The 26,733-nt window shown below is 42.1% G+C and overlaps 3 protein-coding genes across 8 annotated transcripts in view; 2 read left to right on the forward strand and 1 right to left on the reverse strand.

Annotated features, from left to right (window-relative positions):
* Nucleotides 1-1,286: 1,286 nt before the first annotated feature.
* On the reverse strand, nt 1,287-5,785 carry LOC125295093 (DNA-directed RNA polymerases I, II, and III subunit RPABC1). Its single transcript, XM_048244255.1, has 8 exons — nt 5,602-5,785; nt 5,274-5,448; nt 5,002-5,117; nt 4,413-4,493; nt 4,006-4,064; nt 3,825-3,903; nt 2,887-2,960; nt 1,287-1,506 (listed from the first exon to the last, which is right to left on the reverse strand). The coding sequence occupies exons 1-7, from the start codon at nt 5,656-5,658 to the stop codon at nt 2,895-2,897; spliced, it is 633 nt and encodes a 210-aa protein (XP_048100212.1). The 5' UTR covers nt 5,659-5,785; the 3' UTR covers nt 1,287-1,506; nt 2,887-2,894.
* Nucleotides 5,786-6,008: 223 nt separating this feature from the next.
* On the forward strand, nt 6,009-9,846 carry gpx4b (glutathione peroxidase 4b). Its single transcript, XM_048264112.1, has 7 exons — nt 6,009-6,097; nt 7,172-7,266; nt 7,480-7,624; nt 8,207-8,358; nt 8,967-8,991; nt 9,118-9,177; nt 9,545-9,846. Exons 1-7 carry the CDS (start codon nt 6,029-6,031, stop codon nt 9,575-9,577), a joined length of 579 nt encoding a protein of 192 aa, XP_048120069.1. The 5' UTR covers nt 6,009-6,028; the 3' UTR covers nt 9,578-9,846.
* Nucleotides 9,847-16,312: 6,466 nt separating this feature from the next.
* The window catches only part of pip5k1cb (phosphatidylinositol-4-phosphate 5-kinase, type I, gamma b), a 38,955-nt gene continuing 28,534 nt past the window's right edge, over nt 16,313-26,733 (forward strand). For 5 of the 6 annotated variants that reach the window (XM_048253757.1, XM_048253753.1, XM_048253755.1 and 2 more), the window contains exon 1: nt 16,313-16,635. In XM_048253757.1, the coding sequence (XP_048109714.1) occupies nt 16,515-16,635 (121 nt within the window). In that variant the 5' untranslated portion in view covers nt 16,313-16,514. Of the gene's footprint in view, nt 16,636-24,701; nt 24,945-26,733 lie in introns of those variants that run through there. The other variant, XM_048253759.1, reaches the window with a different exon arrangement.

Genomic DNA, 26,733 nt, shown 5'->3' on the forward strand with positions numbered 1-26,733 from the left:
TTCAGAGGCCTGTTAGTACTACTCTTCACCCTCATTGTTACCGAGATGTTTATTTATGTCATACAAATTCATTTATTCAAGGTAAATTGACTTCAACTATGCTTAAGAACAGGAAAGCATTAACTATTTACTTGAAATTCAACTGTACATCAGGCTTCAAGGAATGAGTAGTGAGACACAATATATTTCTCTTTTTGAAAGTTTTCTTAGTACGGTATGGAGAGCCAGTCATGTACTGTAATGGAGCCAAAGACTGCGGTTGCACTGTTAATATGGTACTTCTTATATATGAGCATACTGTAGAGTGCTGCTGCCAACACTGATTACTTTCTTTAGTACTTGATTTCAGCATAATGTTCTTAAATATGGTATGATTTGAACATTTTGCACAATTCAACCATGTATTACTGTCTCTATAAGGTCACAGAAAGTGGATTTTAGGGATCAGATTTAACATTTCCCCATCACATAGTATTTGTCTCCATTTAGTCCCACTACTGCTGGACAGAGTGATGTATTCCATACACAGGGTTCCCACAGGTCATGGAATTTCTGGAATATCATGGAGTTTTGCTAAAGTCTATTCCATTATTTTTTCAATTTTATCATAACTGGGGCGAAGTCATGGAATATCAGGGAATTTTGTTGTAGAAGTTTAGAATATATTTGCCAAAACACATACAAATGTATTTTCACACAGAATTGGTGTATATCTGGTTATTAGCTTTACTGCATGTTTAAGTGGTGATGGGGAGCCCAAGTTTGTTTCCTAAATACCCATTTATTCATATTCCGCTCTAAAAAAAGTCAAAGATTCTTGAACGCTATGCGGCTGCTCAGAAATCTTCTCATTATAGGTCATGGAAATTCAGATTTTTTGTCATGGATAGTCAGGGAAAAGTCATGAAATTTTACACTTGACTTAGAGTGGGAACCCTGCATACAGTAGGTCAACAGACCAGGAAACATATTTAATCCTCAGGTGTGTTTCCCTTAAAGTATTGCTGGATAGTAGGTAAATCACTTTACATTCGGGGATTGGCATTGGGACACACGGGGTGGCATGTTTTGAGGTCACAGCTATATTTTGGGGGTTGAAACTTTTTTTCTTCATTGTAAAATCAGATGTGATCACCAGTCACCTATGTCTACTCATATGGACAGCTCTGTATTGCTTTTGATTCCATAGCTACTGGTATTAACTGGATGTATTTTATGAGATTATTGTACAAGACAATGAAATGCTCTTAAATTATATAAATCTAAGTAATTACAAGTACAGACTGTATGTAAAAAATGTTTTAATAAATGGTCATTTTACACAACTCTGTCCTTTTGATTTAGCAAGAATTATCACAGGTAATCAAATAGAGGGGGGAACAAGGTTGTCATATTTTTGCCAAGTCTGCTGAGTGTATTACGTTCTCTCGATGTTCTGACATGTATGAAATGTGTCCACTTCAGTGAAATCTTCACTCAAGGTTTTTCAGAAAGTCTGCCAAATGCCTGTAAAGAAAACAAACAGGGCTCAGGTTGCATGCATCCACTTTATGTTGGCTACTGATTGCCGCCAAGTCGACGCTTTATTGCAGGTACGATGGAACATTACCTGGAATTTGGTGTACAGACATACTCAGCCCAAACAAAACATATACACAGAAGACCAAATACAAGATGTCTTAAAAACAAATACAAGATGTCTTAAAAACAAATACAGGAAGTCTGGCCCCCCTATAGTTCAATAAATAAGAAAAATAAAATAGATAAATAAAACAAAAGTATTAGTGCCTTAAAACAGAGTCTGAAGGGGGACACAGTCAGGTTATGAGCAGATCAGATTCTGAGGGATGATGTGTGTTGAAGGCCTCACTGCCTGGGGATTTGTGCTGTTGGTGAATCGGGAAATTCTGGCTGTAATGCTTTTTAACCTTTTCCCTGAAGGAAGAGGGATGAAAAGGGCATTGGCAGGATGAGAGGGGTCTCTAACTATTTTAAGTGTTCAGATATTAGATTCTTGATGTCAGGGAGGTCCTGTCCTATGATTTTAGATGCTGCCTTGACAACCCTATTTAGCGCCATCTTGCTGTCGGCTGACAGTGTGACCAGACTGTGATAGAGAATGTGAGAAAACTCACAGCTCTGTAGAAGTCCCTCATCCCAGCCTTAGACACCTTAGTTGACGTAGAAAGAACAAACGCTGGTGAGCTTTAACAATATGGCTGAAGGTAACGTTCCATTTGAGGTTGGAGGAGATGGTGGTTCTCAGAAACATGAAGCACATTTTTGTTTTTGCAGAAGTCTACTACCATCTCCTTAGTTTTGGAGATGTTAAACTTAAGCTGTGGTCAGTAATAATATAATATTATCACTACTACAATGGTAGCATCCACAAATTAGAAAATCATGACGGAGTCAAGGTCAAGGTGTGAAACAGTCATTGGTATAAAATTAAATAGGGAGAGGGGGTAGAACACAGCCCTGGAGAGCACCAAAGCTGGTGGACATTGGCTTACATCGTTTGTTGTTAACGCTCACCACTTGTGATCTATTGGTTGAGAAATTCAGTATCCATCTACATGTGGACTTTTTTACACCAAACACAAGGAGTTTCTCATACAGCCTCAATGGTATGATGTTATTAAAAGTAGAGCTCAATGAACAGTAACAGTGCATATGTGGCTTTCTCTTCTAGGTATTGTGAGATGTTATATTGCCTTTGGCACAATATGCATGTAGGCAGATAAAGGTAATTTTTTAATGATAAAAAAGGGATGAATGAGTGGATGGAATCTGATCCAACGTGTCTTTCCATGCTTGACTAGCATTTCAAGTTACCTGTACATGATTGTACGAGATCAATAGATAGGAGGGTTGATGTACGAGTACCTTTGTTTCTACTGTACAAGTCTGTATGTGATGTACCGGCCAGCAGTCTCACTAGGTCTGATGATCTTCACCACCTGACAATTACAGAAAACCAGTCAGCATTTACTCTGACCATAATGCAACACTAAAAAAGAGAGAGAGACATTCAAACACACATTAAGTCAATACATACAAAATTAGAATGTGATGGTGGTGGTCCCCATTTTGGAAATGGAAAATACTGCCCAGTCATTCTGTGTTGAACTCTAGCAGTGTAATCAGTGCAGTGTAATCATAAGTCTAATATCTACACCGAGGACAGGGCAGGGCTGTGTTTAGCATTCTGGCTGCTAAACACAGCATTTAACGCAATTTGGGTAGGACAGAAATACCTTTACAGAACAAGCAGCTTTGGCCATATCTGCCTTTTACTGTTAAACACCTGAAAAATATTAAGCTGCTTCTTTTTTATGACGAGCACTATGCTTGAATGATTCATGACTGAATGGAACGTTGCATTTTTAAGCGCCAGAACTGCTTATCATGTCGTGACAAAGTTTACACCAATCATCATCTTCTAATGCATCTTCTAATGTATGTTGAAATGTCCATTCTCTTTGCCCTTAACATAGGCTATCATTTGTGCGCGAAGCATGTTTCAATTAAGACAGAACACAAGATATTTTTATTGCTGTAATATTGAATGATTTCATGAATAAAGTGTTGAAAAATTGTACGCACAGTGCGTACAGGATTACGGCTGGCGGCGCCAATGACCGAGGGCATGTCATTTCATTCATCCTATCTACAATGGTCATCACTAATATATTGCTAATATTTACACCAAAGGTGTGTCTGCATTTCATCCTAACTACGAAGATCATTACTGCATTAATGTATTCTGAAAGATATAAACAGCTGTGGCTGTTAATTGCAGGATAATGCATTGCGCTACTTACCTGTCCTCTTTTCAGTCCAAAGTATCTAGCCACTGGGTCACCTGCCTGAATCCTGGGTAACTGGCTCTCCTTAAGCTTACTGTTAATGTCAAGGTCTTTAACTCATAATTGATTACTTCATGTAGTGTTTCACAGTTTAATTTCATGAATATTACCCAATCACCAAAGACAGAAAGGATACTATCTGGCCAGCAACTCAGTCACTTCTTCCTTGGTCATGACTATGTGTTCAGGAACAAGCTACAGTGACAAAATTAATTAGATTAGCGATTCAGAAAGATAAACATGCGCAAACATACATGACTGACTAGCGTCACGCTATCAGGCATTTCTAAAAATTGGAAGCATAGATTGCTGTGATTGTAGGTGCTTGTAACTTTTTATGAAATATAGTATATTATCAAAATTGAAATTGCTAACATCATTAATCAACAGCGTGAACTAGGGGTGTTTACTTTTCAATGCAATGGCTGAATCCAAGTAAACGAACACTGTAAATCAAAGAGCAGATATGAACAAAGCAAATTGTGACGTAGATTACTACTGAGGTTTCAAAAGACATGCAATGAGCAACATGCAACATCTCACCTCGTGCTCTGTAATGTTGATAAGAAGCTCTTGTTGGAGAAACTGCTCCAGGATGTATTTTGGCGCCATGTCAACAAGAGACTGGGAGAGTGGCAAAATTCACTAATATTATTTACTGAGATGAAATAATGTCTAGCATATCAGACATATTTTGCAACTGAATAGTGGCTTTGAGGATGGCAATGTTAGGATTATGCCTACAGTAACTTATATACACAGGAGAGATGTTGAAACAATCAAAATAAACAATTATTACACTCTCTTCTTTGGGCCATTTTTGATAGGCACTGACGTGCAGACTGAGCAGCAGTTTTGGAGATGCTCTGACCCAGTCTTCTAGCCATGACAATTTGGCCCCTGTCAAAGTCGCTCAAATCCTTGACACATCAACTTTGAAGACAAAATGTTCACTTGCTGCCTAATACTAATACTTAATACTTCCCATCCACTGACAGGTGGCATAACGAGATCATGTGTTATTCACTTCACTACTTAACACTTAACATGATCAGTGTTATTCACTTCATCTATCAGTGATCATAATGTTATGGCTGACCGGTATATGCTGCCAAATGTGTTACAGTCATACCTGTTTCGCCGAAGGCGTCATTCCCATCTGTACTACGATTATGGCTCTGGTAATGTTTTCTTCCTGCATGCGCTGACAGTACATTTTGATCGTCTTGATTCCAACTTTAGGTTCCTCTGTAACGACCAAAAAAAATACAATACAATATAATGTTTTGGTGGGTGGGCAAAGGAAACAATTCAGATATGAATAATACATGCGTAAACTCCCACGACCAATGTCCAAAAGAATGAATAACGTTCAACATTAGGATCTCCATGGACATTGTTTACCTGGGAAGAAAACGAACATCTGATCAGTGGGATCATCGTTGTGAGCCACCAAAACAGTAAGGTCTGTCCGTCGTGGGCGACCCTCACTTGGTTTATCGCCGAATTGACTTTTAAACTCTTCGAGTGTTTGGTCCAACTCATCTTGTGTCACCAGATATCCTCGATCATGGCATAACTGATAAGCAAAAATAAATAGTGCATTATAACTCATCACATCCCACTAACGTGCAAACATTCAATGTGCAGTGGACTGTCTATAAATTAAGTTAGCTAGCTAGCTAACAATAACAAGTATTTTTGAACAAGGCCTAATCACTTAGAAACGTACCTGCATTATCGTTTTACGGATTTTCCATAACCTGTAAGTCTCCTCTTCGTCATCCATAATAGTTTTCACCCAGTAATATTAACAAAATACACTACTTGGCACTCAAAGTCTAGCACGTTTTTCTCTCTAATTCAAATCCAACAATATCCTAAAGAAATTTCCGGAAAAGCAATCACGTGTTTGATCTGTAGGGCCCAAGTATGGACCCAACCCAGTTGTCTGCGCTTTCGCCTGTAATGCTCTTATCATTCAGATGGCAATTTAAAATACATCCTTGATAAGAGGAAGAGTAATTAAGTGAAACTATCACTGTGTTTTAATAAATATATATATATATACACAATTGTTTTAATTCTGGTTATTGTCTGGCAGTACAGTGCAGCAATGAATTTATAATTGGGCGGACCCTCAGCTGACAGATTTGATAATGTGGCTCATTCAGCGGACGTTAGTGTGTTCAGCCCTCGTCTGGTGTAAAGGGTTTAACAGAGCAATGGTAAGTAGAACGCGTACCTTGCTTGTTATAATAATGCATGTACTGGAGAAGTAAATTTACTATTATGAGTACGACTGGATAGGCTAATGTCATAGGGGTCAAGGAAGCATAAAGCTATTTTTGTGGACGCGGTGTAATGTCGGTGTAGTGTAGTGTACGTAGCTGTAAACAGTCACGTTAGCGTTGGTCCTGTCCAGAGTTAACATAAACAGACAGCTAGGCAGTGTTCTCTCGTAGAGAAATCAAACAAGAACAAATAACTGCCTTAATATATATGACAAAACATGTCTGCATCTCCCGTAGCTCGGTTTACTGAGGCGAAAATATCTTACGTTGTGTAACTAGTGATGTGCAATTTAGGTGCAGTTTAGATTTGTATGCTATCTCCAAGACACTATCTCATATTCACGTTTTAGTAACGTCAAAAATGCGTGTAATGTTGTGGATTGATTTGCGAAATGTTAATTTATCTCATCCAGATCGCTGTATAATCGATTCTCCCCCTTTCTCAGCAGGGATATGGATTTTTAACACATCCCACATTCACACACTAGCTCTTGGATATCACCAGCCAAATGATTAGGCCTACTAAGTTTACTCTTCTAGGGTGCGAAGTAGTCGGTCTTTACTGCTGATATCAAAATATCGGGGACTGTTGTGAGGCCCTGATGTAGAAATGACCAATAATGAATTATTCCATTAAAAAAAAAAAGTTTTACAGCTGTTTTTGTCTTCAGAGGCCTATTTTTTACCAGTAAAGGATTAGTGTAGAATCTGTTTAGGCTCACCATTACCACCTTCAACATTTGTGTGTATTGCGTCTCTTAAGCCAGTTAAATCCCTGGACGAGGTGGACATGAGGGTGCATGGGATAGTGGTCCAGGAACTGTTAACGTGCAGTGGGCCTAGAGTTGTAGTCATTGTATTTCTCTGTGTAAAGTCCAGAGATTGCACAATTGGTCTTGAGCCACTCCCAGATTTTTGAAATGGGCATTATCAGCCATTTCCTTTTTTAAGAGATTTCTCCAATCTTCTCCCCTGACCACTTTTCTTTGCACATACTTTGACATGCAGTGTGCACAGGGGAGTGACTGGCGGAGTGCCAAATCCATTTATGAGTTCTCAGCAAAGGACATAGATGGAAATGAGGTATCTCTTGAAAAATACAAGTAAGTGATTTCTGAATAGCTCACAAATTCCAATACTTTAAGGTCATTTTCAGTTCCCTTTTTCAATACCAGTAAAAGTTGTGACTGCTGGACATTAACATAACCCTTATTATAATATGTTCAAATGCACAAAGGACTACTGAAGTGTGATTACTCCTGTATTGCTTGTAGTCTACGGTTGTTTTAATGTTCATATTGTTTTCTTTGTCTCAGAGGGTATGTTTGTATTATCACAAACGTTGCCTCCAAGTGAGGCAAGACTGGCGTAAACTACACTCAGTTTGCGGCAATGCACGCCACGTATGCTGAGAAAGGTTTACGCATCCTGGGCTTTCCCTGCAACCAGTTTGGAAGTCAGGTAAAGAAGAAACCGATATCAAACCGCATTCAAATGAGGGCCCCACCAGTCAGAGGGATCGAAATAGTTAGGGACTGATGGAGCCTGAGGTGTTTGAGTATAGTGAGGGATTAAAAGTCCATGTTATGATTGTGGTTGAGGATCTGATGTTACTTTTGGTTGAGGGTGTGATAAAATTATTATAATTTTGGAGATCACTGAACAATCTTTGGTGTCAAGCTTAGGTTCTCTATTTTGATATTTTGCTTTTACTGCACTTTAGCACACATTTCCTCATGATTCAATTCATGCTACACAACAGTTAGGTTTGGACTCTTCACCACCAGTATTCACTATGATTATGATCAACTTAGAGATGTTCTTTGGTGTAAGTTGAACTGTCTGGCATCAACATTCCATTCATTTAAAGTGAGAGACAAGTAATTCTTGTCACATTTGACAGTTATGTGATGCAAAAATTGAGTAAATTGAGAAAGTAAATGTGCAGATTAATATGTAGCATGAGGACGGATGAGGTGGTGTACAATTGAATGTACCCAGATGACACTCTGAAGATGTGGTTCTTGTCCCCCATCACTGTAGGAACCTGGTACAGAAGCTGAGATCAAAGAGTTTGCCAAAGGCTACAATGCTGAGTTTGACCTCTTCAGCAAGATTGATGTTAATGGTGACAATGCCCACCCCCTATGGAAGTGGATGAAGGATCAGCCCAAGGGGAAAGGAATGCTTGGGAAGTGAGTTCCTTCAGCACATACACTTTCATGTTGCCAACTTCAGCATTTTAGTAAACACAGACATTCTGTGTTTGCGAGTATAAATTGGGCCGCCCCTGACCATAGTTTTGAAATTGGCTCAAAGGTTATTTTCTTTTTGTCTGTGTTTTCGCTTTTCATCACTTCATCATAGTTTTATGTAATGTAGAGTGAGACAGGTTTATCAGATTTTGGACAGACTTCTTAAGAAATGTGTGTAAACAGGGGGAGACATCTGTGGTGTTATTGAACACAAGACCAGTGTGCTGTTGATGAAAGAGGAAGGCTCAAGAGAGTCTGCCATTACTTAAATAAGATAGATAGACTAGTATTTCAGACGTCCTGGGTCCAGGCCGTAATGCACCAGTGGCCATGAACACCACAGTCAGATGAAACGCAGGTATGGCGGGGAGGGTCAGCTATACATTCTAATGTGTTTACATCCAGTATTGGGAAGGTTGCAGATGGGCAGCCATTTTTAACTGGCGTATTGCCAAAATTTTACCAATCAATTCTTTCAGCTAGTGCACATGTGGGAGTTTACCTGTCACTTCACTCTAATCTGATGTTACAATGTTTATTTTTCATAGCAACATCAAGTGGAATTTTACCAAGGTAAATATATCTAGCTAATTTGTTCTTAATTCTATGCATCCATCAAGTGGTATTTTGAGTAGTATATGTCTTTAACTAATGGTAGTAAAGATCATGCAGCCAGTTTTGTTACTGCTGTGCTTTTAGTTCCTGATTGACCGTGAGGGGCAGGTTGTGAAGAGGTATGGTCCCATGGATGATCCAAGTGTAAGTTGAAAGTGTACATTTTATGTAATCACTACCTTGCACATTATTATTATTATTATTAGTAGTAGTAGTAGTAGTAGTAGGGTGATGATTTATTATTATTACTGTTAATATTACTATTATTACCATGTTCACTATTCACTATTTAAATGTAGGCTATTTGGCTTTACTTTAAACTTTTTACTTTAAGGATAATGTAATGTTTATTGTTGTAAGTCATTTTAGACAGAGATTGCGAGTAACATAAACATAATCATAAACATAATGTCTTTACTTAGATGGTTGTGTTTCTTGTTCATGTGTTCTTTTCATATTGATTTCATATCTTGGTGTGTGTGTGTGTCTGTCTGTGTGTGTGTTTTGACAGACGGTGGAAAAAGATCTGCCCAAGTATCTGTAAAGAGCTTCCGGTCCGTCCCCCCCTTCCCTCCACTCTCCCTTATTCTCCTGGGGCTGGCTGGCCATGTGGGTGCCACTGCCCAACTGAATGACGGCCTGACCGTAAACCTGTCTGTCAGGGAGGTCAGGCCTGATGAAACTGGCGTGCACAACCATGGGGTGGCCCCTTGCAACCAGCAAACCTTCAGGAGACAGGGCTGAACTAATTCCCCCTGCACTAAAACACTGGGTTTGAAATTGTTTATTAGCCTAATAAAATATTGAATCTGATGGTTCTGTTCTGGCTAATTGTTGTTTTGTTAAAGTTGTGTTCGAGATGTGTTACGGTTATATGTGTTCTGACACTCAGCAGGTGGTTTTAACCAAAGCATCTTGCATTATAATAGATAATGGTAAACAACACATTAATACTGTAAGACAGACAAATATAATAAGAAACATTGTAAGAGCATTCTTTATTGTAAATACAATTGCTTTATAATAATAGCAATATCAGTAAAGCCCAAGGAAGATATAAAGATATACAAAACATGTATGAAGAAGGGTGCTGATAAATTGACAAATAAATTTGAATGGGGCAGAACCAAATAGACAAGTAGATTGTCAGACATTTTTTTTCATAGCATCTCTATTAGCAGTATAGAACAAAACGCAAGGCATAAAGATACATAATCATGTACAGTTAATACAGTTACTGTATAATACTATTAAACAACTTACAACACTACAATTAACCACATATTATTCACAGTAGACAAAAGATGAAAATCATTTTATTCTATATTTTGGTCTTGGTTTAAACTCTGAGTGAACTGAATTTTGTCAAGGATCAAGGATGAGCTTGTTGGTAAAAGAGTACTTCAGTCTGATCCTGTCAGACACCAAACAGGACGAGGACCACAAAAGCGTCACGTTCAAAAGTTTATTTAAGGGTTGGGGGTTAAGGGGTTTCAGGGTTCCGGGGGTACAGGAGTTCCAAGAGTCTGCGTGTGTGTGTTCCCCCAGTAGCCGAACAGCGATGGCAGGAGCTGGATGATCCGGGAAGTCCTGGGGGAAACACACACACAACAGCAATTGAAACGAAGCAGCAGTACAGTCAAGGACTAGGCGGTATTCGTAGAAGAGGGACGGAAGGCAGGTCAAGATTACCGGGGCTGGAGAACACAGAAGTAGTCGAGCGGGTCCGGGATCACAGGCAAAGAGTCAGAGGCGTTTTCCAAAACAGGCAGGTAACTGGTGCTGGTTGCAGACGATCTGACAAGTGTGGACTGAAAAGCAAGGCTTTATATACAGGGCATGATGAGTGGTGAATGCAGTGCAGCTGGTAGGTAAACGAGGGTGAGGCAGAGCAGAGCAGGAACAGGTGGAGGTCATCAGACTTCAATCAGCGCGTGTTACCAGGCAGAGAGAGAGCTCATGACAGATCCTGTAAAAGCACAGGATCCTGTATCTGCGGTTTGATTGTAACAATTCAAATTCACTATTTAAAACATGATTCAGTAGTGAAAGACAATTCAGATCTTTGCAGTTATAATGTGACTATATCATTTGATGTGAAAAAATACATTCTGTTTGTTGGGCTGTTTTGTGATGTAAGAAAACAATCTATTCTCCCAGGACATTTGTGTTGATGTAGTCTACAAAGTTGTTTTTTAATATAAAGAGAAATGTAGTTTTTGTTGAATGAAATTAATGAAAATACTTTTAGGATTAAAGTACTGTCCCTTAAGTCTGAGGACTTTTAGGTTTTCCCAATGAAATTGGGAATTAAGGGACAGCACTTTAATCCTAAAAGTATTTTCATGGGAAACACACACGACATGCAAACCTTGAATGCTGACAGCTGACTCGTTTTGTGAGAGAAGTGCAGGGAATACTGTGAGAAACATCAGTGTAATGCTACTGCAAATATTCAAATTAGGCTACAAAACAAGTAATTTATCAAAATAATTAAAAAAAAATAGTGACAGTAAATTTGAACCTGTATGTTGGATTAAAGACAAAAAGACACATTTGGACAACTATCGGCAAAACCGTTTAAAAATGCCAAAAAATGGCCGATATATCGGCCAAACTGATATATCAGTTTACCTGTACCAGCTATTCTATCCGCAGCAGGACAGTTTGTCTGCAAACTGTATGATCCAAAAATAACCAGCACTTCAATCCATGATGTTCGCTGTGCCCTGTTTCGGAAAGTGAAAGCCAATGTGGATACTTGGCCACCAACTCAGGATGCCTTGTCTCTGCACCTCATGAGGGCCCACTATCAAACAAAGGTTTTTTAACAGTCCCTAGTGACCCATCCACAGTTGCCCTCACCAACCAGTTGTGATTGGCACATGAAGGATGGAATGCTTGTCCTCCAGCTTTTAACCAAAGAACCTGTACAGGCCAGGTGCTTGGAGCTGACGATATGTGGATGCAAGGAAAGTGGAAGTCAGTGCAGTACCAGGCAGTGTTGATGTCGACAAAGTGGAATATTTTACAGTGGGGCATGTGGGTGTGCCTGTGCAGTTTGGTGCAAGAATACTCAGGTACTCACATCATTATTATTGAGTTTTGCCATGCAACTATATTGTTTCAGATTATTTGGCATGATATTGTTTTTCCTGTTTTGTAGATTAGATTTTAATTGAAATAATTGCTGCCATCTTGACCAGGACTCCCTGGAGTCACTGTGTCTCAATGGGACCTTCCTGGTAAAATAAAGGTAAAAAAAAAATAGATTATGCCCTTGGATGCATGCATGCATGTTTTGTATTGGGAAGGTATTCATTATCAAAACAGTAAACTCTTCTTTTGTGTCCCTGACCAGGACTCAGATTGAGCACATGGCATGGTCCCTGGGTGCCTTCTGTTGGCTGCCTACCTGAGTGTCACTGCTTGGATGGGGAAAAACATCCAGTACCTTTGCCATACGACTATTATATAGTTATTACTAGGGGAGACTGGGGCTGGTTGGAAAACTTTTCACTCTCGGTTATATTTCTCCGTCTTATGCGTTAAAGTGGTCAAATTGTGTTTAACTGAAAGCTTTAGCCTGACCCTGGGCACTCACCGTTCGCAGTGCTCAGTCCGAGGGGCGGGATAATCAGTTGTCTTTCAAATTCCCTCAGCACGCAATAGGACAGCGCTATGAGTCCCATGCGTTTCCCACCAGCGGAGCTAGTTGACTAGCTCAAACTTTTGCCAACTTAATAAAAGCTTAACTCATGTCACACTGTTCGCCAACAGCAACATTATCTTATTTGTTTTCAAGTAGCAGGGAATTCAAGCCAAACCGTTGCAACTCTGCCATCAATCATTATGTTAAGCCCGCCTGACGACTCTATACACGATTTGATTGGCCTGATAGAAGTTTAATTTTCCGAGCTCACAAGCCGGAGAGTTGCTAGACTAGCCCTGGCAGCAAATATAATTTGCTGCCGCTAGAGTGCGTCTAGATTTCTAGGCTATGAAAGCTTAGGATCTCAGCTAAATACTGTATATTTTCAATGTCAAAAAAATATCCCTTGTTATATATTATTAAAGTAGGGTTGTGCACATGTGCCAACCTGCCCCAGGCACGGGGTTGGTTGGAACACCCATGTTATAGTCCTTTGCCGTACTCCTTTTGCTTTTGCTTGAAGTGTTCATCTATCTCACTGCCTGTTAAGCTTTGCTGAAGTCTTTCCTGTGTGTTTTTCTTCAGTAGGACCACTGTCAAGATCAATTTGCTCCCTACCGATTTTTTTTTTTTACTTCAAATTTTTAAAAATGTCTGAAATGCTTCCAAATGTAAAACTATGTTCAGTAATTACAATAAAGATGTTAAAACAAAGATTGATGATGTTTTTATGTGTAAAATACACAGTTTATAAATTTGTCACAAAATAGCCATAGGGAATGTATGTGCCAAAATCAGTGTACCAACCTGCCCCGCCCGTATTAAGACAAACTTTTTTGCACAAATGCTGTTAGCCTGCTAACATCAGTCATCTCAGGTTTTCAAACTTCATTTTAAATTATAGCTGAGTCCCCTAACAATCAATTATAATGAATACTTTTTTTATATCCTTAATTATCCTTCTATGTTTTTAGTGGAAGGTGCATATTCTAAGTTTTGACACTACAAAATTAAAATGTTGTTCTCACCTAAAGGGTTAATGACCTGGAGACCAGTTACATACATGAGTTTACTCTACTCAATAAGGCCGTCAGTTTAGTGTTGGAATTTTGTTGCAACCTGCCCCTGTTCCAACCAGCCCCGGTCTCCCCTACAAACTAGTTACTAACCCCTAACCCTAAAGAAGTGAGAGAGCAGTTATGTTAGGATGGAATTAATAACTATAGTGATATTTCAATTAAATATAATTTGTGTTACAACCTGGTACTTTAATGAAGTCAAATAGCACCATAGACCACCATCTACAGTTCTACATTTCCGCCCTCACATTAAAGTATTATAACTTGTGCAGCATTGCACTGTCTCTCCCTACAAGCTTTAAACTTGCTTAACCAGGGGTGAAAGTAGTTTTTATTTCTTGGTGGTACTGTGATATAGAGTTCGCGCACCGAAAATTTCAATAGCCTAATTATTTATTATTTATTTATTTGTTTATACTGTATTATAGTCTACTTATCAAGCATTCACTAGGACTTCTTATCACTCTAGTATCACTCTTTAACCCACCTGTATCTTTTTGATTATGAATAAATTGCAAACACTTCATTTCAATATTTATTTATTTATTTAGCCTAGGTACTCTGCTCGCTCCCACTTCCAATCGTTAGGCTATCATGAAACACGTTTCTTTGAGTCATGCCTTTTTATTTGGGAGACTGCAACATACTTCTGTCCGCTAAAACACTTTCATTATTGCTGCGCAAGATCTGGTTAAGCCGTACACGCGCTGTCTGTCTCTTGTCTCTCTTTTATTTGGGAGACTTTCCAAGAAACGTCCGTCTGCTAAAACACTTTGGATACCAGGTTGGCGCAATCACTGTAGGCTACTGTACGCGCGCTATAGCTTGCTCGTTGTCTGTCCAGCTGCACGGGAGGTTTAGACACAATTCAGATACAGTTCAGAACGATGTATATGAAATATATTTTGGGGAAAACGTGTTGCTTCTGGTAATTTGACGTTAGCAGTTGTGTTGTCATGCTGAAAGTGCAATATTTTTCAGAGACAGTATAGTTTTCTTTCCGGTACGACGTACCCTCTACAAATATTTTAGTGGTACCCCGTACCGGCCAGTACCGGCTTACTTTCACCCCTGTGCTTAACTCATTCCCATGGATAGGGGTACTGATTGATAGAGATTGTGGGATACTATGTTATGTTTCCAAGCTGATATTCACTTTGAAAACTGGTTCTCTTTAGGTGGAGATTGTTTTTTTTTTCATGTTCTAGTTCTGTTGCCTCATACACTGTACAATACATGTTCACATCAGCAAGCATCCCATGAGTGTTGGTTTTTATTTGATACCATTTTTATGTGTATGGTCCTTGTGGTTGTGGAGATATTCAACATTTATTGTTGGCATGTCATGTTGAGCAGGAAACCAAAAATTGCCCTGAAATTGTCACACAAAAAAAAATCAGCTTGACAACCACCCTACCACCCTAATATCTTACCTATCGGTGCCTTCTACAGTAACTAAAAACAGCTTGCACCAAAACATGTCTATACCGAAAAAGTCTTAACCGAAGCCCTTTTCAGAATTGACTGAATTGACTGACTATAATTTGTTGTGTGATTGTGTGATTCACTCCTTTATAAAGTTTTGTTCAGACTGTTGATCATCTTCTCTGGATCTGCTGCCTCATGCGAAATCACAGCTGTGCTGACACAACAGTGCCCCTTGTGGTGTGATACTCTTGTGGTATTTATTGATATCATGCTTGCATATAAATTGGATTACATTGCACATTTGCCAAAATTACAGTAGGTAACATGGAAGAAAATGGAAGCACTTTGGGGAAAAAATCCGCTTTTACCACTTTTAAGAATATAGTGTTAAAATGCCCAAAAAAGGTTGTATGCTTGTATACCAAAAAGTGTCCGACAAAGTTTTAATATCAGTTTTGGGCCCCTGACTATAATAATGTAGTTTTTGTTGACTGAAATTAATGAAAATACTTTTAGGATTAAAGTACTGTCCCTAAATAAAGTTTTATTTTATTTAGCTAAACTTTTAGGTTTTCCCAATGAAATTGTGATGAAAATGTGGTTGCATCTTTTTCATGAATTGTGCTTAACTTTTTGTATTGTGTGTTGAAGGGTTGTATTATGAGAAGAAACCTGTATGTAGGATGAGTAGTCTAGGCTTAATGCACAGAACGGTCTATAGGAGGCGGCATTGTTTGCAATATTTTCATTCACCATGGACTAGCCTATCTGTTTTATTCAGAATTATTTAAGACGCATAAATAATAAAATAAAAGTCACATGATTATTAAAATCCATAGAATATATCTTCTTTAGGTGGCAAATGTTTTTTTTTCTGTCTTAGGCAACGTTTTGGCGGTACATCGATTCTCCATCTGATGGTTTAACTAGGCCTAATGCCTGTCGTCTGTGTTGAATTGCATTTTATTTATGTTACATTAATTTACAAATGTAATAGGCAAAGAGAGCTAGATAAATTGTCGTCATTTGAAATACAATTTTATGAGATGATGAAAACCTACCCGCGTAAGTGACGTAGGTCCGCTACTGGCGTATTAAGCCTTGGTTGGACAGTGTGTGGGACAGCTGCGTCGAGTGGTTGTCGGTGGGAAGTCAGTACGCTGTTCGGAGATACCGAGGTGATGTGCCAAAGGGAGAATGAAGGTCGAAACTGGGAAATGGAATGCTAGCATGTAGATAGTCTGTTTTTGCACAGTCCAGATGACAGTGAGTAAACATCTTCCATCAATCCATCGCAACAAAGCCCTATCTGAGCTAGTTAAATGGAAGGAGCAGCGAGGCTATCGGAGTTCGGGCAAGGCACTACATCATCTGCGGCTCTAGTGCCCGATGATACTGAGACCGTCATCGGTGTCAGTTATGGGATGGACGGAGGTGATTCAGGTATGTATGACCTCTACACCACAAAACAATCACGTTCTTCAGTTCATCATTCAATGCTTGGGTCTTTACACTGCGTGACGAAAAGAAAGCGTGTGGACTGTAGCATATGCTTTAACGTTATCTAGACGCGTGCGCGGTGGTCCAACACTCGGCTGCGTGTTTTTACAAATCCAGATATGCAATATTGGAAAGTTATTGGCTTACAATCACCGTTATTTTATTATGCGTAATGTAGAAGCCAATTGCATCTTCATCATTGTGCGTTTCTTTCCATTACACGTCACGGACCTATCTCCCCTGTTACTAAACTTGCATAGGCTATATCGTGTTCTTGTGCTTAGTAGGCTAACGTTACAACACGTGACCTCGTATTTGACTGAGAATGCTCTTGCCATATCTTATAAAACTCTTGGTAGCTATGGGTATGCCATTTCCTTTAGACTCGACATCTCGTTGGCAATGGCATTGCTCTAGCCTACTGATAGACGCGTAGAATACGAGAGCGTGATGACCAGGACGGACTGGAGGAATAGCGTTACTGCTCTGAGAACCGTGCTGCGCCCATCCTCTCGCGCTAGTCATTCTCCTCCAGGGTAGTGTAGGCTACGTCCAGCGTTAAGCATCCTGGGTCAGGATGCTTATCATTTTTCATGTCAGCCGTCAGATAGATGGCAGGCAGTTCCTCGGCAAGACTGTATCCAGCTCTTCCAGCTCTTCCAGGCTTATCGAGCTCTTCCAAACATCTTTGCTGGGACTCTATGAGAATCAAATACTCCTTTGCATATTCCTTCTCATGCCAGCTGTGGGCTGGGCTGGACTGTGATGCTAGGAATAGTCCAAATATCCTTAAATTAAATTGCACCAGAAATGGCACACCTCAAAAGTCAGGAAGGACAAAAAAAGCCAAAAGCCTGATTCATGCCAGGTTATGTGTAGCACTAAAGCTCAAATGTATTCTTAAGCAGGACTCTAATTTAGCTACTGCAATAGACCAGAGGTCCCTTAAGCCCCTTACTCTGTATATCAGAATATGCCTTCAACTCTGTTTCAGCCCTGAGACCCAATAGATGCAAACAATGCCTGCCAAACTTGCTGAGGTTATAATTACTCAAATCCATTTTCATTTCACTTTTATCTCTAGTAAAAGACAGCAAATACAATTCATAAGCATGCAAATACAATTCAGGCGTAAACAGCACAGCCTTTTTGAAACCTAATGTAAAATCTGTGCCATCAGTCAGCATATTACGTCAGTCACATTAGGTTTAAAGCAGTATAATGGAATGTTGTACCTAATACTCAACCTAAGCAACATGCACAAACCACATGCACAGTAGCAACAGCCCAGTTGACAATGATGAAAGCTTATAGCATGCTAACCGGTGTGTTTTGGTAGTATATCTGGAAATGAGCTGCTTCATTTTTGGCCACAAAGTTTCCTGGTGCATAGCCTGGGTGGCTTGTGGGAATGGGGATGGAAGTGTGGTTTTATCCTTCACATGAACATATAAATTCATTTGAATGATCTTTAACAATATTGGCAGTGAAACATAACTCTCTGGCAAGTTACTGCATACCTTTGCTTTAGATATATACAGAAGAACAATGTTTGAACATGCCCACACAATAGTAACTCCTATGGGTTTGTTTAAGTGTGTGGTATACTGGTTGTTTTAGTGTTATACAGCAATAAGGCCGAGCTGTCTGAAAATAGTTATTTTGTGGTAAATGAACAGTGTAGAATGAGTTTGGACTCATTAAGTGCAGCAGTAAGACTGTGTGATATGTGAATCAGTGGGATGGGACTGTGATAAGTAAGAGTATATATATATAATATATAATAACTATATATTATATACTCTTTTGATCCCGTGAGGGAAATTTGGTCTCTGGATTTATCCCAATCCGTGAATTAGTGAAAGACACTCAGCACACAGTGAACACACAGTGAGGTGAAGCACACACTAATCCCGGCGCAGTGAGCTCCCTGCATCAACAGCGGCGCTCGGGGAGCAGTGAGGGGTTAGGTGCCTTGCTCAAGGGCACTTCAGCCATGCCTACTGGTTGGGGCTCGAACTGGCAACCCTCCGGTTACAAGTCCGAAGCGCTAACCAGTAGGCCACGGCTGATTTGGGGGATTCCATAACAGAGACTTTGTTTAGTGGAATACCCTCAAGCACAACAGTAGAATAGGAAAGTGAACTCTCAGGAAAATATGACTTTGATGTTGGTGTGCTTCAGTACCAGCTGTTTGTGTGTGTGTGTGTGTGTGTGTGTGTGTGTTTGTGTGTGTGTGTGTGTAGATTATGGGTATGCAGGGTGTGTACAGACAGGTCTGAGCCGGCTGGCAGAGTTTGCATACACTGTAATTTCCCCCAGGGCTTACCAGACAAACAGAGGATCAGCATAAATATAAGCACTCTGTCAAGGAAATATAGTAAACTAGTGTGGCCATAGCAAACAGAAAACACATTTGGTTACTGTTTTTGTCACTATCTAAATACAGAGGCCAATATTGTTTCCTCTAGTTTTGGTGAATTTTATATTGTTTTTAAATGCATGTTTTCATGTCCGAGCAGGTGGTCCTATCATGTAAAGGTGATCACAAGGGGGAGTCAAAATATTGGCCAAGCGCACTGTCAAATAACAACCTCTAGTGACATTTTGAACAGAGCAGCTCAAAGTGTGGACTCAGCTGAAATGAAGCACAGCGCAGAAGGGCTGGCGAGTAGGGATCGGAGGCTGAGATTCACATGAAGGGGGTTCTCTTTGGGGTTGCTTGTCCTGACAGAGCTGCCTATTGTCTCTTGAGTGGATAATCGATGGAATGTGGAGTGCAATATTGGAAGGCTTGATAACCCAACTGCAATCTTAATGTATGAATGTTTACATCATTTGATGTGATTCAAGAACTGTTCCTACTGTGAAATCTAAACAACCTTCATTCAATGACATTCATATTGGTATCCTAGTGTCTGTCAGACTAGTACAGTGGCCCACTGCTAAACATCCACAGTATTCTTCAGTGAGCTGTGCACATGAGAAATCATTGCAAGAATGAACAATGCAAATGAAAAAAAATGCAATCCTAATATTTAGTGCTATTATAAAACCAATGAGACATTTGTTCTTAGAAACTATTGATTTAGATATTACAATATAAAGGCGTCTAGTGGAGGTGGACAAACAAGCATATTGACTGCATCTCTGCATTTCTCTGCAAATTGTATGAAGCAGACTTGTCACCAAAAGACTAACTGGAAGAATGTACTCATGGCTACATGGTAACTCATGGTAACTGGCATTTTCTAAGGAGTTCTTCATGACTCAATGACTTCCCAGTACTCCTCTCCTGCTGAAGACCACCATTGTTTGGACTGGTGCGTGTGAGAGATTATTGAGACCTTACTAATGGCTCTATCTCCCTCTGACAGCTGTGGCGTGGCCCTTGCCACCTGCCACCACTGAACAGTGTTCACGACAGGGCTGATAATCGGTGCACATTGCCGTAGTGGCACGGGTGAACAATGTGGTAAGCGCCGTGCGGCTGAATGCTGGTACAGAATTATTCACTTTTGTTTGTTTGTTTGTTTGTTTTCCACTGCGGGAGCCTGGCGGCATGCGTGCTCACTGCTGTTTACATGCGCGCGGCCTGCCGTGTGACCTGACGTCCAGAGTCGGCGCAGACCCTCGGGGCTCCAGAGTGTGACCTTGCGCCAGCTGTGGTGCGCTCTTGTCTCTGAGCGAATATGCCGCATCTCTCGCCGCCCTCTCTGTGCCAAGAGCATGTGCAGCTTAGGTTGCCGTTGTCTCAGGGGGATGGCGTCCGTGACCTGCTGCCGCTGCCTTAATGCATGGCTGGATGGCTTGGCGCACTGCTAGAGGGCATAGCGGGAGGAACGCTGCCACAAGAACCATGCAGTGCCACCTCTAGCCCTGTCAGTGGGGTCTGTGTGGGTGATAAAGGCATTTCAGGCGCAGTCAAGCCCTTAGTGATATTCACAGAGTGATTACAAACTCTCATTTCCTCTTGTACACAGGAGAAGGCCAGCATTTTTGGGTACTGCGAATAGCAGTGGGTGGTAGTTATGGGAGCCTCTGTGTGTGCATGCGTGGCTAGTCTGTTTTTGCCACGGCAGCTTTTTAAGAGAAAGCCTTTTACACACACACACACACACACACACACACACACACACACACACACATACACACACACAGTTTGAGAGAGGGTGTGTGTTCATTTCCTCTTTATGTTATGTTCATGATTAAAGCGATCCAAAGTGCATCCCCGAGCTCTGAGAAGCGGCGGTGTGTAGGAGTCGTCGGTGGGGAGCGGGAACAGCTCCCTCCTCTCGTTGGCTCTCCTCGCGTACAGCAGTCCGCCACTCTAAAGTGGGTGAAATCAGCTTATCAGATCACAGGCCATCCCCTCGGCAGCTGGAGCGCCTGCCTGCTTGTGGGCTCCTCCGCACTCTGGCTGTCAGACGCACACCCTTGGTTCGCGCCGCTGTGTCGCGTTACGTAAGGCTTACATAAGGACAGCGCTCCCCACTGCTGCCTGAGGGCATCACCAAAGTCTACTCCGCGTCCGCCACAAAGGGTGCACTTGTAGGATGCTAACTGGCAGACCTGTATGATGCTTAACTGGCAGACCTCTCGGTCTGTCAGGGAGACACAGCCAGGCTGTGGAACTAGTGTATGTGTGTTTTTTGTGTGTGTGTGTGTGTGTGTGTGTGTGTGTGTGTGTGTGTGTGTGTGTGTGTGTGTGTGTGTGTGTGTGTGCGCGCGTGTGTGCGTGTGTGTGTGTGTGTGTGAGTGTGAGTGTGAGTGTGTGTGTGAGAGTCTGTGTGTGAGAGTCTGTGTGTGTGTGTGTGTGCGTGTGCGTGTGAGTGTGTGTGTGTGTGTGCCTGCGCGCTGCAGCTCCCATCAGTCAGTTCCACGGTCGGCTCTGCGGGACTGTGAGTGTGAATCACAGCCCCCTTGTCGAGTCCCGTCGTCACACATGGCCACCCACATGCTAGAGGCGAGGAGACAAGTGCAGCAGAGGGTCGCCGCAGGTCTGATGCAGAAGAGCATGCATCACATGCAGCATGTCAGACAGCTCGGGATGTTCCTTTATGAAGGGATGCGCTATAACGTGTGCAGTGCATTAATATTGGTACAAAGATAACGGAAGCTGCAGAATACTGCTACAAATATTCTAGTGATATCGCACTGGTACTCTATCCTACAGTCACTGGTGTTGGTTTTGTGATTTGTTGATTAACTGTATTTCTTCGAGTTGGTCTACCATATCTGCATCTTCCTGAGGAGTATGTGTGTGCCTGTATGCCTGACTGTGTGTGCTTGTGTCTTCATAACAGAGCATGTAGATCATCCCATGGTAAGGCAGGAAGCAGAGCACAGAGGATTAGCCAGGAGCAACAGTCATGTAAGATGGCATGATGTCATAAATGATGGGATATGATGTGCGTGTCTGACTGAGAGAACATCTGGTTTAGGTTGAGTGCTTAGGTTTTGTGAAACAGGTCATGAATGCATATGTGATTGCATGTTTGTGTACATATGTGTGTGTGTGTGTGTGTGTGTGTGTGTGTGTGTATATGTATGGCAGCTGGCCTGTTGAGATGGTCCACACATAACCAAATGCATACCGACAGCAGGTTGACACATGATCAAAGCCAGGAGGCTAAACAGCCTGTGTTCCATGGAAACCTGAACCACCAGGGCTTGTTTTACTGTTGTCGCAATTGGACAGCAGGCTTGAGACACAGTGACTCTTGTCTTTGTGTGGTTTACTACAGTGTGCTTGTTTGCTTATCTCTGCGTTGGAAAAGGCTGACCACCCCCATGACATTCACTTGTTGCTTGTTGTTTACCAAGCAATTGTTGGCGATTGAGAAGCCATACTCACACGTGAGTCAGAGAACCTCGCCCATCGAGGGTTTCATAAGAGTGGGAAGCTGGAAGGATACGTAGTCAGCTGTGAAACAGGATTTTGTCCTGTTAAAAAAACAAATCCCTGTGTGTGTCACTGGTGATTTGTACACCTCCTTCTTAATAGCCCATAACGGTGCTCACACACCCAGTGAGGGAGCAGAATGTCCACTCTGAAGGTCAGAGGAACATTTCCCTCACACAGCAGTATTGGACAGATGGGACTGAAAATGTACTGAAGTGAAGCCCTCTCTGATCAGTGCTCAGGCTCACTCTAAAAGTGACCTCTGATCTGACCACGGACCATGTGTGTGTATGCATACAGGTGATGAAAACTGAGCTGCTGATTCAAGGTAAAACAGGCATCCTTTCACTGTTTACTGGTGTGCTGTTTAGTGAGTTGCTGCTATTGTTGTTTGGGTGTGTGTGCATTTTAGTGGAATAAAATTTCAGTGTTGTTTCAGTGTTGTAGAAACAGAAGGTCACAATCAACACAATAGCCACAATAACCTTTAATGGCAACACACTTTAAGCTGATGATGACATCAAGGCCTGGGGAGACCGAGAGGAAGCACTCGAGATCCAGCCAACATCAGTGTTTCCCATACATTGACTTATTTGTGGCGGCCCACCACAATATCAACATTGACCACCACATAATGATTTTCCAGGTTGTGCTAAATTGTGCTTAAATCTGGTTAGCATCATAACCACACTGCGCTAATTTGTTAAAAACTGTTGCATTCAAGTTAATTCTGCAAACCTACCACCACAAATAGAATTCAATTCTGTGGGAAACACTGAACAACCCACTCTACATCTCTCTTTCTTCCCCCTTACTGTACCTTACTTGTGAGGTATATCATCACCAGTCATCAACCATCCGTGTGTTGGCCCTCCTCTCACCCATCTCACCTGAAGTCCCATCCTCGACTGCCCTATTACTGTCCCCCCTATCTGGATTCCTGGCCGGTACAGCCTAGCGACCCATCACGTGCCTATGACAACTCTGCCCGGATTCCTGGCCCGTCTGCCGACCCACCACATGCCCCTTGACAACTCCCTTCCCCTGTACAATTCCAACGCTGGACTATTTGAACTTTCTGTCACTAAATCAGGATTAATGAATTATCATACCGGATACGGTAACCATCCCACCTCTTGTAACTTTCAGCTCAAATGATTTAAACACCATGTCCTATTCTCTACACCTGACTATCATATGCATTTCTCATGTATACAGGCCTTACTGTCCTGTACTGACCCTAGGCAGATGGGTCAGGCCCTTGAGTCGTGGATCTGCTCGAGGTTTCTTCCTATATGTATCTCCAATTCTAGGGAGTTTTTCCTCGCCCCTGTTACCCATGGGCCTCTCTCTTTCTTTTCTTTTCTTCCTTTCTTTCCTTTTTTCTCTGATTGCCTACATTCTGTAAAGCGCCATGATACATGTGTAATGTTTTGGCGCTCTATAAGCACAATAAATTGAATTGAACATGTTTGGGTTCATCAGCAGTTTGATGATAATCCCCGCTCCTCACACACACAGGTACACACACACACACACACACACACACACATACACGCACAGACAAGGCAGGCAGCAGGATTAGGGTCAAATGAGAACAGTCTGGGCCTCACAGGTAAAAGAGCTCCACAACTGCCGTGCAGATAAAGGACACCATCCCACTACTGTAAATGTGTAAATCTGTACATTTTTTACCCTCAGCACAAATGGACATCTGTTGACATAAGTGTCATACAACATGTCTCTCGTTTCATTCAGTTCAAATTAAGATTGTACTTGTCTTAAGAACGCACAGTCTTTGGCCACAGTTACTTAAACGTATTGTTAAGGAATGAGTTTTGCTCCTCCACTGTTCTAGAATGTTCTCCACTTCTCCTGCATTCTGCTCTGGCAGAGCTGGCACTAGATGCTGAGGGCCTGTGTGTATAATGAGCTTGTGCTGCTAACGAGCGTCTCTCCTTCAGTGCCCTTGCCCCTTCAGAGCTGGCACTCGGCTCCTTTTTGCCCCTGGAGTCTCCTGGGCGGGCACCAGCCTTAATCTGAGCTTTCCGATTGGCCAGCAGGAGCTTCAGGTCACCATGGGACACCTGTTGTCTTGCACAGCGGCTGTGGGGCCAGATTAGAGCCGCTGTCAATCCAATTGAAGGTTTCTCCTTCTCATCCCTGATTTGTCCACAAATAGAAGAGAGCCACACAAACCCTGGGCGACAGGCAGCAGGCACGGTGGTGGGATCCTGGTGACATTTGAGCTTCATTGTATTTCCTCTGTGCTTTTACGCGGTGACTGTGTCTGAGAGAGGCGCAAACAGCCCCTTGGGTGGATTGCGGGAGGATAGCGACTGCGTGGGTGAGAACTCCAGGCTTCTGTGATTACTGCTGCCTCTGTGATTCTAGATTGTTCTGCAGTTTAATCTTTTGTAGCTTCTGCAGCTTTCATCTTTACACACTGGTGCTTTAACACTGGAGTTGTTTTGCTAAAATGTCTTATGTAATCCGCATCCCCCTCTTCACAGTTTAAAGGTCTTTCATGTCGGCCTTATCTTTTGTGAGAGCCTGCTGGCTGGCTGGCACATTACTGGTGCATTCAGAGGGGCCTGCATCATTTTGATATTTATTAATGCAGTTCAATATCTGATCTGACTGTCGAGTTTAAAGGCAAGCTGGGCTGAATAGCTTATTAAAGGGTCTTTCTAATTGATGTTTGGAGGCACTGACATTGAGTCCATATCTGCCTGGCTGGCGGTGGTTACAGGCAAGACCTGTTCTTCAGCGCTTTCTGAAAGAATACATGGAGAGTTGGGGTACAAGCAGAGTTACAGTACTGTATAGTCATATGGTGCTCGCGCAGGACTAAAACACAGTCAGGTAAACTGTAAGATTTCAGTATTGTATGAGGCATGTGAATGGAAGTGTGTTGGCCTTAGATGTGTTTGCTGTTTTGCCTTGTAGTCGGCCAGTTTACTCTCAAGCATGCATGATGCCTGAGCCAGAACATCACACTCCCAGTCACTGGATCAGAGCCAAGCCGCAGTTTTGTTGATTTGTCCACAGCTGTGAATGATTGAGGGAGAATGGAGCAGTTGAGAGGCGAAACCAGGGCTGCCAGTTTCGTGTATTATTGCGGACATCTGGTTGCGACGAAATAGACTTTGCACTCTGAGACACATCTGCCACAGCATGATGCACCTGCATCATCCTGCTCCTTTATGTAAATATTTACTCATTCAAAACCTGCTCTCGATTCAGTCCAGATCTCAGCCTATTAGGAGTTTTCTCCCCATGTAATCACAAAGCTAGTAATTTTATAGACACGCTGGTGCTACTTAGCCTGGCATGAAGCTGGAGTGGCAGCGGCCCAGGAGAACATGGACATGACGGCAGCAGGTCTCTCTGCCAGGCAATAGGCTCTTCCCTAGCATGCATCTGGCTCCGGCGGTTCCACAGGCCCTGCGTGGAGCGTGGATGGCCATTGGAGCCAGCAGCCAGGGCCTGTGTGGTGGTGGGGGGGGGGGTGTTGGTGTTGGGGTGGGGGGGGTGGTGTTGGTGTTGGGGTGAGCCAAGAGCAGATGGAGGTGAATATTTACAGTTCCTGGGAAGGTGGTGGAGACTGGACCTGCCGGCTCTGTTTACTGTTTCTGTGGTGGGCGCGGGCACATCTCCATAGCATGGGGCTGTGCGGGGGAAGACAAGACAAGTCACGGTTCTGAGCATGTTTGTGTGTGTGTTCGTGATGGGGTGTGTTTGTGTTGGGTGTGTGGCCCATAGGCCAACATGCTCTGTGCCTAGTCACGGATTGTGTGTGTGTGTGTGTGTGTGTGTGTGGTTGTGTGCACGGATCCTGGATAATGTCACAGCCAAGAGAGTGGGAGTTGGTGCTTAGGCCGTACATGGCCTCCATCAGCAAGTGCTGGTGTTATGCAGCTTTCATGAGGCTGTTCTGTGTGACTGAAACACTCTCCAGTGTCTGGTCCAGCACTGACAGCAGAGTCATATGTCAACGGTAACGCACTGGGACATGGGACACAGAGAGGGTTCCTGTATGTGTCATCTGTGCTGCATTTGTCTTGTCATTGGACACAGGTACTGAACCATTGGCAGAAATGACCTCTTTGGCTCTGGATTGGTCATTTTATTTT

The sequence above is a fragment of the Alosa alosa genome, chromosome 1, assembly GCF_017589495.1.
Source record: "Alosa alosa isolate M-15738 ecotype Scorff River chromosome 1, AALO_Geno_1.1, whole genome shotgun sequence".
NCBI classification, from domain to species: Eukaryota; Metazoa; Chordata; class Actinopteri; order Clupeiformes; family Clupeidae; genus Alosa; species Alosa alosa.

Coding starts and splice junctions, on each gene's coding strand:
- LOC125295093 (XM_048244255.1), bottom strand. CDS start 5,658: ATGGATGACGAAGAGGAGACTTACAGGTTATGGAAAATCCGTAAAACG. Junction 4,065..4,412: donor TCAACATTACAGAGCACGAG/GTGAGATGTTGC, acceptor TTGTCACTGTAG/CTTGTTCCTGAACACATAGT. Junction 2,961..3,824: donor TTGGACTGAAAAGAGGACAG/GTAAGTAGCGCA, acceptor TGTAATTGTCAG/GTGGTGAAGATCATCAGACC.